This window comes from Dama dama, chromosome 13 (genome assembly GCF_033118175.1).
Source record: "Dama dama isolate Ldn47 chromosome 13, ASM3311817v1, whole genome shotgun sequence".
NCBI classification, from domain to species: domain Eukaryota; kingdom Metazoa; phylum Chordata; class Mammalia; order Artiodactyla; family Cervidae; genus Dama; species Dama dama.
This window is the reverse complement of record NC_083693.1, coordinates 42,094,628-42,109,010: the sequence shown is the minus strand read 5'-3', so window position 1 is coordinate 42,109,010 and position 14,383 is coordinate 42,094,628. Positions and strand designations below refer to the sequence as shown.

General features: G+C 40.7%; 1 protein-coding gene and 1 pseudogene across 3 annotated transcripts in view; both read right to left on the bottom strand.

Moving 5' to 3' along the window:
- Positions 1-14,383, bottom strand: part of EDC3 (enhancer of mRNA decapping 3) — a 57,593-nt gene that overhangs the window by 15,079 nt on the left and 28,131 nt on the right. For all 3 annotated transcript variants that reach the window (XM_061158998.1, XM_061158999.1, XM_061159000.1), the window contains one exon: positions 6,366-6,701. In XM_061158998.1, the coding sequence (XP_061014981.1) occupies positions 6,366-6,701 (336 nt within the window). The remainder of the gene's footprint in view (positions 1-6,365; positions 6,702-14,383) is intronic.
- LOC133068680 (small nucleolar RNA SNORA70) lies at positions 2,535-2,676 on the bottom strand (annotated as a pseudogene).

Sequence of the window (14,383 nt, the reverse complement as noted above, 5' to 3'; positions counted from 1 at the left end):
AAAAAATATAATGAGTTCAACTAAATCTCAAGTTGTTCAGGGGTGTGTGTTTATGTATTTCTATAAAGTAAATGTAGCAAAATGTTAACTGGTGAATCTAAATGAAGGACATACATTTGTTCATTATATTATTCTAGCAACTCTTCTGCAATTTTGAATTTTTTTCAATATAAAAGGTTGGGGAGGGACTTCCCTAGTGGTCCAGTGTGGCTGGGACTCCATGCTCCCAATGAGGAGGGCCCAGGTTCATTCCCTGGTCAGGGAACTAGATCCCACAGGGCCACAACCAAGATTCGACACAACCACAAATAAATAAAAAAATTTTTTTAAAGTTGGTGAGAAAACAGAAAGATCCAAATATGATCAACAAATGTTTACAAATGTAATAATACATCAAGCCAGTGGTAGGGTGGGGAATGGCAGGAAACAAAATAAATAAAAAGAATATGAGAACAAACCACATTCTTAGTCTTACAATCTAGCTGGAAGAAAAAAACATATATGTGCAAATAACAGAGAACACAAAACTGTGTTATCCTGACCACAAGTGTAAAATGTGATTTCAAGCCAGGAGTTGCAGGTAGTGTCAAATCCTTAGTCTGAACCACGCTTGAAAGACAGGCAGAATCCTTGTCACAATGATAAAGAAGACAGCACGGGGCGCGGGGCGGGGGGAGAGGCTATGAACAAAGCTCCAGGGGCTGGAATGGGTGTGACAGGAGCAGATGCCCGGAGCCCAAGGCCTACGGGAGAACTAGCTCAGAATGGTGGGCGGGCCAGACGTCAGAAGGCATTATAAGCCAGCTTGTTTCATACAGGATGATGTTATACAGAATTGATTTCAAGAGACAAAGGGAGCCTGCAGGGTAGCACCATAAACTAAAAGATCATGACAATTTCAAGGGCCACACATGAGCAAAAGAGAATCTGGAGTCAATGAATACTGAGGATAAAGGTAAACTCCTTGTCAAAACTGCTGCAGAAGGAATCAGTGTGCTATTAAATTAGAAAAAAATGGCCTCCAGGGTTCTTTCTAGTCATGAACTTTTATGAGAAGGAAGAGGCAAAGATGGCCACAAAGTTTCACGCTGGACACTTAAAAGAATAGTGATTCCACTGAAAGAAATGGGAATGCTAAGGAGTCAAAGATATGGGTGGGAGTGAATGACTAACTTAGCTTTGATATATTGAATTCAAGCAGGATGGTGGATACACTGAAATCAAACTCGTTCCTTGCTCTGGCTAGACACTTGTGGCCGTGAAAAGGTAAAGAGTGTATAATAGCAAAAAGGTCACATTTGCAGAGACTAATTCAGTTTTTAAAATGATGAACTGGTACCTTGATCAAAACTCAGGTGTCAGGCCATAATGTGATGGCTCCAGATCCCCTAGCCCTTAGTTTGAACTTAAACTCTTAAAACTCTGGGGCTTTCCTAGTGGCACAGGGGATAGAAATCTGCCTGCCAATGTTGGGGACATGGGTTCGATCCCTGGTCTGGGAAGATCCCACCTGCTGCAGAGTAACTAAGCCCGCAACTGTTGATGTCTGCACGCCTAGAGCCCCTGCTCCACAACGAGAAACCAGCCAATGAGAAGCTTGCACATCACAACAAAGAGTAGCCCCTGCTTGCCACAGCTAGAGAAGGCCTGCACACAGCAATGAAGACCCAGCGCAACCAAAAACAAATACATTTTAAATATATATACATAAAAAGAATACAACAGTGTAACCCCAGAGATGCTACGAAAACTGTGATAAGCATGTGAAGAGCTTAGAATGGTGCCCAGGATACAGTTGATATCCCCGAACATCGAATACTACGACATCGATCATAATGTTTCTCCTTCCCCTCCCCTTTCTGCCACCTCTAAATCTTGCATACACTTCCATAATTTACTTGTTTACACATCTGGTTACCCTATATTCTAAGGCCCCTGAGGTGACGGACAATGACTTACCCAGAGGATCCAGAATGGCGTCTAGTATAAATTTTATAAATGTTGATGCTTTGAAGTAACTTTACTGCGAATGTCTCTGCAATTCACTACTGACTGAACAATAATTATAAGCTGGGCACTACACTAGCTGCTTTCTACATGATCTCATTTTTTTTCCTCAACAGGAAAGCAGGATTTGCTGGTGAGCATGAGTAAAGAGGGGCAGTGCGAAGGCTCTCACAAGTGCAGGGCCCACCGTTTGTCCAGAGGCCACAGTGAGGGATGTATTTGACCCCACAACCATTCCAGAAGAGCCGCTTTTCTGCCACCACGTTTTCAAATTCATCCACATTAAACTTAGCAAGTCCCCAATTCTTGGAGATATGGATCTTCTGGCAGCCAAGGAACTTGAACTTGGTCCTGCAGAGGGCCTCCATCACATGCTCCTTGTTCTGAAGCCTGGTATGAATGGACATCATGACTTGGCCAGTGTGGACCCTGGTCACTGTGCCCTGGGGCTTTCCAAAGACACCTAACATACAAGTCTGGAGCCTAGACTGATGACGGCATGGCAGTCATGAGCATCCACTGCAAAGGGCTATCTCCAAGGCCCCTGAGGGCAACCTGTGCAGGCAACAGACTGCATACACTACCGAGGAGGGTGCTATTTGCAGCCACTGCGCACCAGGCCCCCGTGTGGAAGTGGGAAAAGAGCGCAGTCAGCGTAACTGGCTGCAATCACATAACCTCATTTAAATGACAAGCATTATCCCACTGTAGATAAGGAAATAGGTTCAGGAGTCCTCACGCAGCTGCATAACTCAATTCTCTGATCCTACAGAAGCCTCCGCATGGAAGCCTTTAATGATTAGTAGGTCCCTTAGTGTGGCAACACTACTATTTGCTTTCTTAGGGCTCAGCCAAAAAGCAATGCAGGAAGAAAATCATAAAACATATAGACTTGGCCTGTTCTGAATTCATGCAATCTAACTACAACTAGACACTCATTGCCATTCATGCCCCGCACATACTATGCCTTTTTCAGAATCCTTCAGTTGCTCTTCATGGTCATAAAACAGGGGACAACATTAGCACACAAGGCTCTGCTCTGGTCTAAAGCTGTTTTCAACTCCTACTCCTCCCTCCACCCCCCACAAAAATCTCTACCCTGGTCAAACCAGCCACAGCCAATCTCCCACACAGCCCTTTACTCACACTATGCACCAGCATCTGCCCAGCCTACCCATAAATATCTTCCTCTTCCTCTCTGATGAAATCTTGCCCATGTTTCAAGGCTTCTGTCCTGCTCCTTCTATGAAGCCTTCCCCGATCACCCCACCTTCAGGACCTCTCCTGCCTCTCAACACCCCATGGATTTAAAGTCCACATTCTCACTGGACTTCAGGCATATATGGTATCTTTCCATTTCCTAGTACATCTTAATAGTATGGGTGCAAGGACTGTCTTAGAGTGACTTACACATAATAAGAACAGCATTTTGACTGGCCCAAACTATCTTAAACACTACTTTTACAATATTATTAATGTTCAGCAAAGATTCTTCTGTGAAGACTTATCACTCTCCTAACGTGTTCTTTGGGGACCTCTCACCTCTGAACATAGACTGCTCACACACATCTTGCATTTTATAGCCAAACTTAACCAACACATCTGCAACTACTGGATACCATCATTTAGGTAGGTCCAAGCTGGAGGAATGTCCGACAATCTGCTGGAGACAGCAGCACGGTTAAAGGACCCAAAGGGGCTTTCCAGAGAGAAAAGATTTGGGTGAAACAAAGAGCTAAATTTAGTTGCTTCCTGAATGTGTTTTCCCAATCAATAGACCTTTCATAACTGCCCCCACCACACACACAGTTGGCAGACAGTCTTGCCAAGAGGAATATGAGCAATGAGAGAATAACAGCTTAGAGACTGTTGACACCACTTAGCATGCAGCCAATGTGTAGGATACCAGCAGCAAGCTGCCAGATTCCTGACACCCAAACCATTACCAAATGGGTAGTAAACATGCTGTTCTTTTGCAACTCTGGGTATTAGAGGAAAATAGGTTTGGAGTTCTAGGACATGAATGCCACAAGGCTAGACTGGGGAGCAAGCCAAGTCACTCTCCACAATTGTTGATCTAAGTTGGTCTACTTTTAAGGGAAGTAAAGAGAAAAGACTATATTATAATCTAAGTGCCATTAAACTATCCTTCTCATATCCTTCTTTCTCTTTAATTTACCTACATTCAGAAAAGGAAAAGAAAAGTGATAGATAAGGTTTGTAAGTACCTTTGCCTCTCTGGACCTCAATGTCCTCAACCTGCATAAATGATAAAATTACACTAGGTGATCAAGTAACCTAACTTTTTTGGTCCTAGCTTGTTTCCCCACATTTTCCATATAGTTTGCCTTATGATACTAACATTTGGATAGGAGATCCAACTAGAAAAGTGCCCCCAGCCAGGCACTACGTGAATAACACTGAGTAAAAACCTGCTTCAACGCTTGTGCCTTGAAGCTGGAGCAGACAAAATCACTTGTGGGAGAAGCTGCTCAGCAAGATAACTGCATGCCCGCTCTGTTTTCAGCAGAGATCCTGCCTGACAAAACGACTTTAATTCCACTCCTATCACTGCTGAGAACAAAGAGAAAAACCAGACAGATGACGCTATAGGACTTCTTCTCCCCTCACTGTCAATGCTCCAGTGAAATCCAGCTGGCTGAGACATACCACAAGCGGCCATACCCGAGTTCCTGGCCAACGTCTAGCACATGTGCTTTGTAGTATGTCTGTTAATCACAATTGTGATTAAAAAATATGAGAGGAGGGAACTTTCATTTCTTTCATTAAATTAAACAAAGTATGAAGACTAAGCTGGGAAAACGGAGTACATAGTAAAAAAAAAAGTTCCCACCTCTTCTGTTGTCTACTTTGGCAAATGTTTTTTTAGGGTCTTTTGGATTTGAGAATCTTTCCTGATTCTTGCTGCTACTGTCTCCCTTTAAGCCACTTCATTCTGAGGCAGGCCATAATCTCCCCAAGCTTAGGAACCTCCGGGAAGTCACAAACAGCATGAGCCAACCACCTCAGCTTCCAGGAAGTTACCAGTAGAAGCAGCTTATTTTGTCACTGAGGGTAGTAAAAAGGAGAGCAGTCAAAAGTGGATGGATGTCAAGATCTGAGTATACTACCAGCCTGCTGAATGACAGCTGCCTTTGAAAAGCTTAAAACCTGACAATTTAAATGAAGTCTGATTCTGAGTTACGTTATTTGCCTTAGCACAGGTGGTAAGAAAAAAAAAAAAAAAAAGAGTCCAGCAAGTCTACGTTAGCAAAGAGGCATGACTACCAGAGTCTGAAAGGTTAAGAAAGAATACTAATTTCTGTCTTCTACTGACAATCTGCTTATTTTCTTTTCACATGGAACCTTTTACACACAAGCAAAACCAAATACAACAGAGCCCCGCTGATGTCTACAAAAATGCCATGCCATATCTGATTTTCCCTAAAATGAAATTAAGCTGTCTCCATAAATCTCCCTGTAACTGCTACTATTTTTCAAGCTACTTCTACCCTATTTTCAAGACTTGAAGCCAAAACGATTATTATCCCTATTAAAATGATTATGATTCCCCCTTTAGCTCCTAAATCACTCAATAATGATAGTTTCTATTTGTATTCCAAGAAGCCCAGTCAATAAGTTTGGAGGGGAAGGGACAGAGACAGAGATGACACAGACCACCTGTCCCATGGCTGCCTCAAAGGCCACGTTTGAAGAAAAGATCCTTATGCTAAAAAAGAGAGAAAGAGTTTAAAATTACTGAGCTAACAGACTAGGCTATCATACATGGACGGTGACCTATACATAACTACCAAGGTACTACTGTCATTGAACTTTATGACTAGCTCCTTATTGACCACAGCTAGCAGGAGATGAGGACAGTACAGTAAACAAACGTAATTTATGTAATTTTAGCCAATGGTTTCAACCACTCAGCTCTGACTATTTCTTACCCCAGCAAACAACCAGTGCAACAGAGCTGAACCTCTGGTAAAATCTACAGGCAGTAATAGGAAAGCCAAAGTGAAAACAAATCTAACTATGTCAAGCTAGAGAGTTAGCCTCTATGCCTTTAGTTGTTAACCATAACCTTCTTAATAAACAGTAGACCAGATCCTGCCAGGCGCAGGATATAAATGGACATGTAGAAAAATCAGCCCCCATCCCAATCGAGTGGTAAGCAGGATGATAAACTGGCCACTATCTCTAAAAGACAATATAATGGGCCAACGACCATGCCACTTAAGCTACTTCCTACTACAAGACTCTGACTCAGAATCTGGATCATTCTGTTTCAAGTACCAAAAAAAAGTGTGTGTGGGGGGAGGGCATGCCAGTGGGATGTGGGGTTAACTCACCTGTGCAGAACTCCTTGCTCACACCGTGGGGCACTGTGATCCGACGGTAGACGATGGGCTCTGACTCCAGGATGTTCTCATCGTGGCGGTACCGAGCAGGCCTCTCACTTGGGATGCCCCGGGAGCGGGTACCGCCTCTCCTCTCATAGGTGTCAATCTCCTCGAACACAGCTGCCTTGTCAAAAAGGGCCAGGTTCCCTTCAAAATCAAAATCTGTGTCTGGGATCTCCTCAATATCATCCCCAAAACACTCATCATCTTTATTCTTCATCTGGCCATTCTTTAAGCCACTTTTCTTTGGAGTTGCCTGATTTGGGTGCCTGCTACTAGATGACCCTGCAGAAAAAAACAGGAACTAAAGTCAGTATACTCACAGAAAGTGCTCAGTGGGGAGCACAAATTACCACAAATCTCATGGAATAGTAGATTTCATAAAGTACCCAAGTAACAGTGAATATGAAATAAGCAGTACTCCTGAAAATCTGAAGCGCTGCCCTTCATAAGGGAATTGGTAAAGATTGAGGCTTTTTTGACAACTGACTATATCAAAAGAGTGGAGGGCAAGAACACAGCAGTCTCTCCACACAAGTCCAGGTGGTCTGATTCTGAATGTCCAGCTATTGATTAAGAGAGAAACCACCAGAGTAAAAGAAAGCCAAGTCCTCGTCACTTGAAGTTCAAAGAAAGATTCTGTCCAAGTGGCTCTGAATTCCATGCTTACCAAGCAAGTCATTTTCTGATTTAATTCAATCTCAGGCTAGACCTCAGTAGAAAGGGAATCCCTGGGTTTAGACAGATTCCAGATCTTGGGACGGATATACATCTGCCACTTTAAGTTGATATATTTTGACTTACAGGCCTGTTTTTAGATCTTCTGGTTAATGTGATCTCTTTTCTTAAAATTTTATCACTCTGGGTTAGCAATTCCTGAACCATCAGATGATGACAAGGACCATACTGACATAATTCTGTAGAGGCCACACCAAGGTGTGTATCAACACCATAGCACTCAAGTCACTCTCTGTCTCTGAGACTCTATCTGGCCACCACACGTCAGTCAACTACTCCTCCAGCAGCAGAGACCCCACAGAATTCTCCAAACCACGCCTTCCCAGAGAATCCTGAACTGAATTTATAGGTTGATCCCCATCTGACCACCCCGAAAGGATGAATCAGGTGACTGGTATGCCAAACGGAACCTTCAACACAGTCTGAATAAACATAATGTACTTCCTTTTGTGAAATTGAGCTCCTCAATTTTCAAAACACTCAAGCAGAGGTTAGGATGATCATGAGCAAACCCCCTCATACAGATTATCCCAACTATACTGCTCTAACTTCTCACAGCAACTCCTTTCTGTTCAGTGGACCATGAGTCAGGAGACCTAGGACCTAGTTTCAGTTCTGTTATTAACATGTTGATAATCTATCATCCAACTTCTCAATTTTCTTGTATGTAAAATGCTCACTGTGGTACCCCTAACAGGGTTTCTAGTACACAGCAGTCCGTCAATAAATATTTAACAGATAAATCAACATCAGCCAGATTAATTACAATAATTATTCTGAAAGATGTATACTATGCGTATGTAACTCATGTCTAAATCTTCCTCATGCCAAATACTGATATGGAAAAGGGCTATGCTGGCAGTAAAGATGAGATTTAGGCCTCAGAGAAAAATCTAAGGCTGACCAAAATTATAAAAGGAAGGAAGAGTTGGCTGATTCAGCTTTTTATAAAAAAAGTCAGCTTTTTTTTTTTTTATAAAAAGTCAGCTTTTTATAAAGCTGAGATTACGAACCACTGAGAAGCTTGTCGAAGTGTGGGTGAAGTTCTAGTTTCAATAATTTGACAAAAACATTTAATGAGAGCATTTTGTGTGCCACAGCTAAGTACCTGGAATACAGTACATAATCAAGACAAGTTACCCAAAAGGAAGGAGAGATATAATAGTTAAAATACAATATAATGAGAAGTTTATATAAAGTGCTATAGAAACACGGATGAGAAAACAGGGCTGGATTAGGAATGGGAGAACAAGCATGAAAATACATGGTCAGGATAACACCATTAGTAATACATGCAGGCAAGCAAAGAAACAGAGAAAAAGTCCAGTTTGCAAGGTTATCATTGTACTGCCTCAATATTAAGTCAATATTAAATCAATATTAGGAAATAAGTCTTTGGCCCAGTGGTCTCTCTCCAGTGGTTGTGTGCCCACCCAGGAGGGCAAAGGATGACCCACCGATGATCCACAAAGGATGATGTGGGGAAAAGATACTGAATATTTTATTTACTTTTTCTTCTAACAAAAAAAGGAAGAATTTAAGCCTTATGAACTTAAGGCACAGATGGAAATCAGCACCCTTAAGAAGTTTCATGCTACCCAGTCACTGGCAGTATTTGAGCTGCCTGAGGAATGAGTGACAGTCCATAACAACAAGTGGATTCACATCAAAATGTTTAAACTGTTGTAAAATATACATAACATACAATTTATCATTTAAACCATTTTGAGTGTACAGTTCAACAGCATTAAGTACATTCATATTGTACAACTATATACATTTTTAACTACTGAAGCACACAAAAATAAGTGGCTTTAAAAGATAACTTAAAAAAAAACCTGTAATAAAGATAATACCAATAATGCACTCACAAGTGAACAAAAGAATGGCAGAGGTAACACTTCCTCTATTCCTCTTACAGGCCTTCTTTAACCAGAGTGTTTTTAAAAGTTAACCAGACCTAAAAAGATAGCCTCCAAAATTAAAAAATAAACAAAGTTATTCCAAACATGAATCGATATGGATTACCACTTCACCCTAAGTGTATACTCTTTATCATAGTCCTGGGGCCAAATCCAGACCAAACATCACCTGCTTCTGTAAATAAAAGTTTTATGGGTACCTGGTCACATTCCTTTGTTTATATATTGTCTAAGGCTACAAAGTTAAATGTTTGAGACAGAGACCTTATGGCCTATAAACCCTAAAATATTTTATATCTCACCCTTTACAGAAGAAGTTTGCTCACTCTGCTCTACATCATGCCTCTCAGAGGTATTTTCTCCAGCTAAGACTGCCGTTAAAATTAAAAAGACAAAAATGTTTTTCCTGAAATTAACTGAACTTAACCAGAATTCTTTGAATCTCTGTTTTACTCAAGGTGTTAAGTCTGTCACTTGTCATTCAGATCTGCCAGCCAGCACCATGCCTACACGATAAGCATACAAAAAAAAAAAAAAAAAAAAACCTCTGATGAATTAAAAATTCACAACAGCCACATCAAAAAACAAAAACCCCCAAACAAACAAAAAAACTCTAAAGAGGTTATAAAAGAAAGGGCAACTTGAGACTAACTTATGAGAAAGAAAGGGAACCATTAAAAACTATGCCAGGCATGTTGCGTGACTGAAAAGGACAGAAAGATGAGTTGTCAACAATACAAGAGGGAGCATGAGGCAAGGACTTCAGAGGAAAGGAGTTCAGTCAAGTCCAGCGTGAACTGACAATAAACTGTCCTGAACCTATCCCAATGACAGATGAAGACAAGCAATTAATCAATGGGAAAGAAGACAGAGGAAAAGAAGCAAAAAGGGAGATCATTTGTGGCTTGACCACAAACTACAAACATAACTCACAAACCCACAGTTCTTACTTCAGAAAGTATCAGGTATTTTCTCATGTTGTCACTGAATACAGAACTTCCATTCGTTCATTTGACAAAGATACACTAAGGATCAGCTATGTTCCAAATACTTTTAAGAAAGCAGACAGCGAAAAAAAATTTCCTTCTAAGAGGAAATACTGACATCACATATCAGCAAGAAAAAGATAAAGAGAATGTAAGGTAAATTAAAGGCAGGCTAACATGCTTAGTTGTCTCTTATTCTTCCCTTTCCTCATAGTTTAAAAAAAATATTGGGAAGTCCTAGGTGAATAAGCTGTCTCAAAACTTGGCTTACTCACCGCAAAGGGCCTGGCTCTGCATTAAACTGGCCTTTGGCCCCTGGAAGAGAAAAGCACTTCCCTTGGAAAAGATAAACAGTGCTTCCCAGATTTCTTTACCTTTCAATTACCAGGGCCAAGTGTGTGTTAAGACTAGAGGCTGGCCGCCTTCCTGTGCCATTTTGCTGCCAGCCTTTGGCACAGAGGCTCTTTGGCCAGGATAACTTACAACAAACCCATTGTTGTGTAACACTCAGTGCTACTTATTTATTGGCGTTTGTCACACACATATTGTAAAGGGGAGCTCTGTCCTGCACTTAACATGCTAAAGGGCACTTGAAGGTCAAATTGCAAACGTTTTAGTGCCAGTCTCAATGGGCTTTATGAGGAGGTTCCTAAGAGTATCTAGTGCCTTCTTTTCAACTCCCAATTCTAGACCCTAGTAATCAATCAACCTCTTGGGTTCCAGCAAGAGCACCCGGGTTTTCAAGTTTGTTGGCTATATGAAGCACATCCAAGGAGGTAATGAAGTCACATTAGGACCTCAGAAGGACCATGAAAACTTAGCAAAAAATAATCTTAGGACCTGAGATGGTGGGATCACTGTTACATTAAACAGACCATATAAGAGGATTCAAGAGGCTTCCCTCTGTTCCCTGGAACTGATATTCCATTCACCTACTTGACAAATACTCTTTTGAGTGTTAGTTCAGTGACCAAGGTTATAGAAACTATTCTTTATAACCACCCTCCCAACTCCCAACCTAAAAGAAGAGATTAAAATCTGCCTGTGCTAAATCTCACATCAATGTTGGATCAGGTAACTAGAACCAACAAATCCTTCAACAACTCATTACTAACTTTGAAAGACAATTAAAAGCCAGAATTTGTGAGAAATTATATTCTTATAGCTTTATCAATCTACTAGTCTCAATATCAATCTACACACACCAGAGAAAATCTGATTTATAGCTCTCTAATGAAAAAAATACTTAATCTCCATTTCTCATCCATCAATGGAAAAAAACATTAATAATCTACATTACAACTGTGGTGGGAAGAAACCAATATACTTCCTTGGGGTCCTTAGAATGCTACATAAATGCTAATCAGTCAACTCTCAGCAGACCTTACTTCTTATTTTACAGGGTTCGCTGATCAAATAAATAAATTTACTCTGCTTTCCATCACAAACCAATTCTGAGTCACATCCAATCACCAAACTCCCAGGCCATGGCCATCTTCCACACAAATCTGGATTAAAGAGAAATTTTTGGAAAAAGAACCCAACATTTTACTGTCCATCATCTCTTAACCTTATTTACATGCAGTAATAATCTAGAAAATGAGAATTGATCAAATAGCAAAAGCAAAAGAAGCATCAACCAACCAGAGTATACTTCTGAGAGTGACCCCACTTTTTACTATATCAGAGTGACTTGTTAAAGATCAAATAAATTACTTGTTTTGAAGTTAACTGTACTCTTTCAAGAATTCCTATAACTGTTAGTATGGGGGGGGAGGAAACAAAGTGACAGTTTCACCATACATCCAGCAATCATACTCATGCGTGTTTACCCAACTCATCTAAAAAGTCTTGTCCACATAAAACCTGCACACAAATATTTACAGCAGCTTTGTTCATAATCATCAAAAGCTAGAAGCAACCAAGATGCCCTCTAAAAGGTAAATGGATAAACAGTTTTATACCCATACAATGGGATACTGTTCATCAATAAAAGGAAATGAGCTATCATGCCACAAAAAGACATGGATAAATCTTAAATAAATAATGTTAAGTGAAAGACGCTACTCTGAAAAGGCTATATACTGTGTGATTTTAATTATGTGATTAGAAAAGGCAAAACTACAGAGGAAGATGGTAAAAAGGTCAGTAGCTGTTTGGAGCGGGGTTGCGACAGGCAGTCAGGGAAGGAAAAAGGGAAGGACTAAATAGGTGAAACAGGGAAGTCTGCTTAGTATTGTAAAGATATTAGATATAAGATATATATTTGTTAAAACCCACAAAACTTTTTATAGAGTACAGAGTGAGCCTTAATGTATGCAAAAGAGTGAGGAGGTTGGAGGATCCCCAGATGGGATGCAGAATGCAAGGAAACAATCTTTTATAAATACATGAAACAAATCAATGAAGGGAATGGGTTATACCTTAGGGTTAGTACTGTAATTCTGATATGTATACTGGAATTGAATAATTTAAGTCAGGTGGCAGATAGTATGGGTTTCTCACAGCTGGAGGGAGAGGTCACAGATGAGGAGGAGGCTAGAATGATCCATGTGGTAATGGATTAGACTTGGTCACATCATGAACTCATTTAGCTTAATATAGTAGTGATGGTTACATATAGAAGTATTTATAGATATATGTATCTACACTGTTAAGTATATACATATATATTTCCTTGCTCTGTCAGCTTTTGAAAGGGTGACACCCAGTAGCAAGGAACACATCTAGTACCTAGACAGCGGTTTGTAATACCATTCTCCAATAAAAGGAGACAGGACCCCTTGGAGACATGGCTGAGTCTAGAGCTGGAGCAGGAAATACAGAAGATAAACCTGGAGCATCTTGTAGTGCTAGATAGTAAGGAAGTACTGGGGGAGGGGGAACCCATCCACAATGATGGGAGCATGTCCAAGGGACACAAGAGCCAACTGAAAGAGCTCACAGTGGCCAAAGTTGAAACAATTTGATTACCAAAATAAAGTGGTATTGAATTATAAACCAAAGTATAAAATAAACACTTGTAAGTCCATGTGTTGTAGTTCAGTTGCTAAGTCGTGTCCGACTCTTAGCCACCCAAAAAACTGCAGTCAGCCAGGCTCCTTCCGACCATGGATTTCCCAGGCAAGAACACTAGAGTGGATTACAGTTTCCTTCTCCAGGGGACCTTCTCCACCCAGGGATCGAACCTACATCTCTGGCATTGCAGGTGGATTCTTTACCACTTAGCCACTAGAGAAGCCCTTTAAGTCCATACTGATAAAAATAAATAACTGAACAAATAAATGAGAAAGAAGAGACCTATCTCTAGTAGAGAAGGATTCCAAGTAACTTATGTAGACACTCTGCGTAACTCTCCACTCCTTACGTGTGGCTGCACATACTGACTTCAGAAGAGAAATCTGACACACACCACCTCAGTCAGGCGATCATTGTTAATGTCAAAAGAAATACAATGTGGGACTTTCCTGGTGGTCCAGTGATTAAGAATCCACCTGGCAATGCAGGGCACACCAGTTCTACCCCTGGTCCAGGAAGATCCCACAAGCCATGGGGAAACTAAGGCCATGAGCAGCAACTACAAGCCCATGTGCTGCAGCTACTGAAGTCTGCATGCCCAAGAGCCTGTGCTTCACAAGAGAAGCCACCACAATAAGAAGCCTGCACAAAGAAACAAGAGAGTAGCCCCCATGCTCTGCAACTAGAGAAAGCCTCCATGCAGCAACAAGACTGAGGGCAGCCAAGAAAAAAGGCACACCATGCTGACAGTACACACTACTGATACAACGCAATGAAAACGACACTTTATCTCTGTGTGTCTTCCTCCCCAAAATACATAACCCCAGTCTAATCATGAGAAAAAAAACATCAAATACCAACTGAGGAATATGCTGCAAAATATCTAACCAGTACTCATCAAAACTGTCTAGATCATCAAAAACAGTGAAAGTCTGAGAAACCCTAAGAGCCAAGAGAAGACATGACTACTAAATGTAACGTGGCATGCTGGATGAAAGCCTGTAACAAGGACATTAGGTAAAAACTAAGGGAAGCTGAATAAAATATAGACTTTGGTTAATGTATCAAAACTGGCTCATTAAATGTAACAAATGTACCACAGTAATGTAAGATATTACTAATGGGGAAAATATGTAGGAAGAAATAATTTGCAAATTGCTAATGAAGATTATCTTCCTCCATGAGAGATTATAAACTGCTTGGACATTCAAACTTTTAACAAACAAGTCAATTTTCTAGTAAAGAAAAAAGGTGTCTTTTTGTTTGTTTGTTTTGTTTTAAAGTATAAAGCAACACAGAGAAG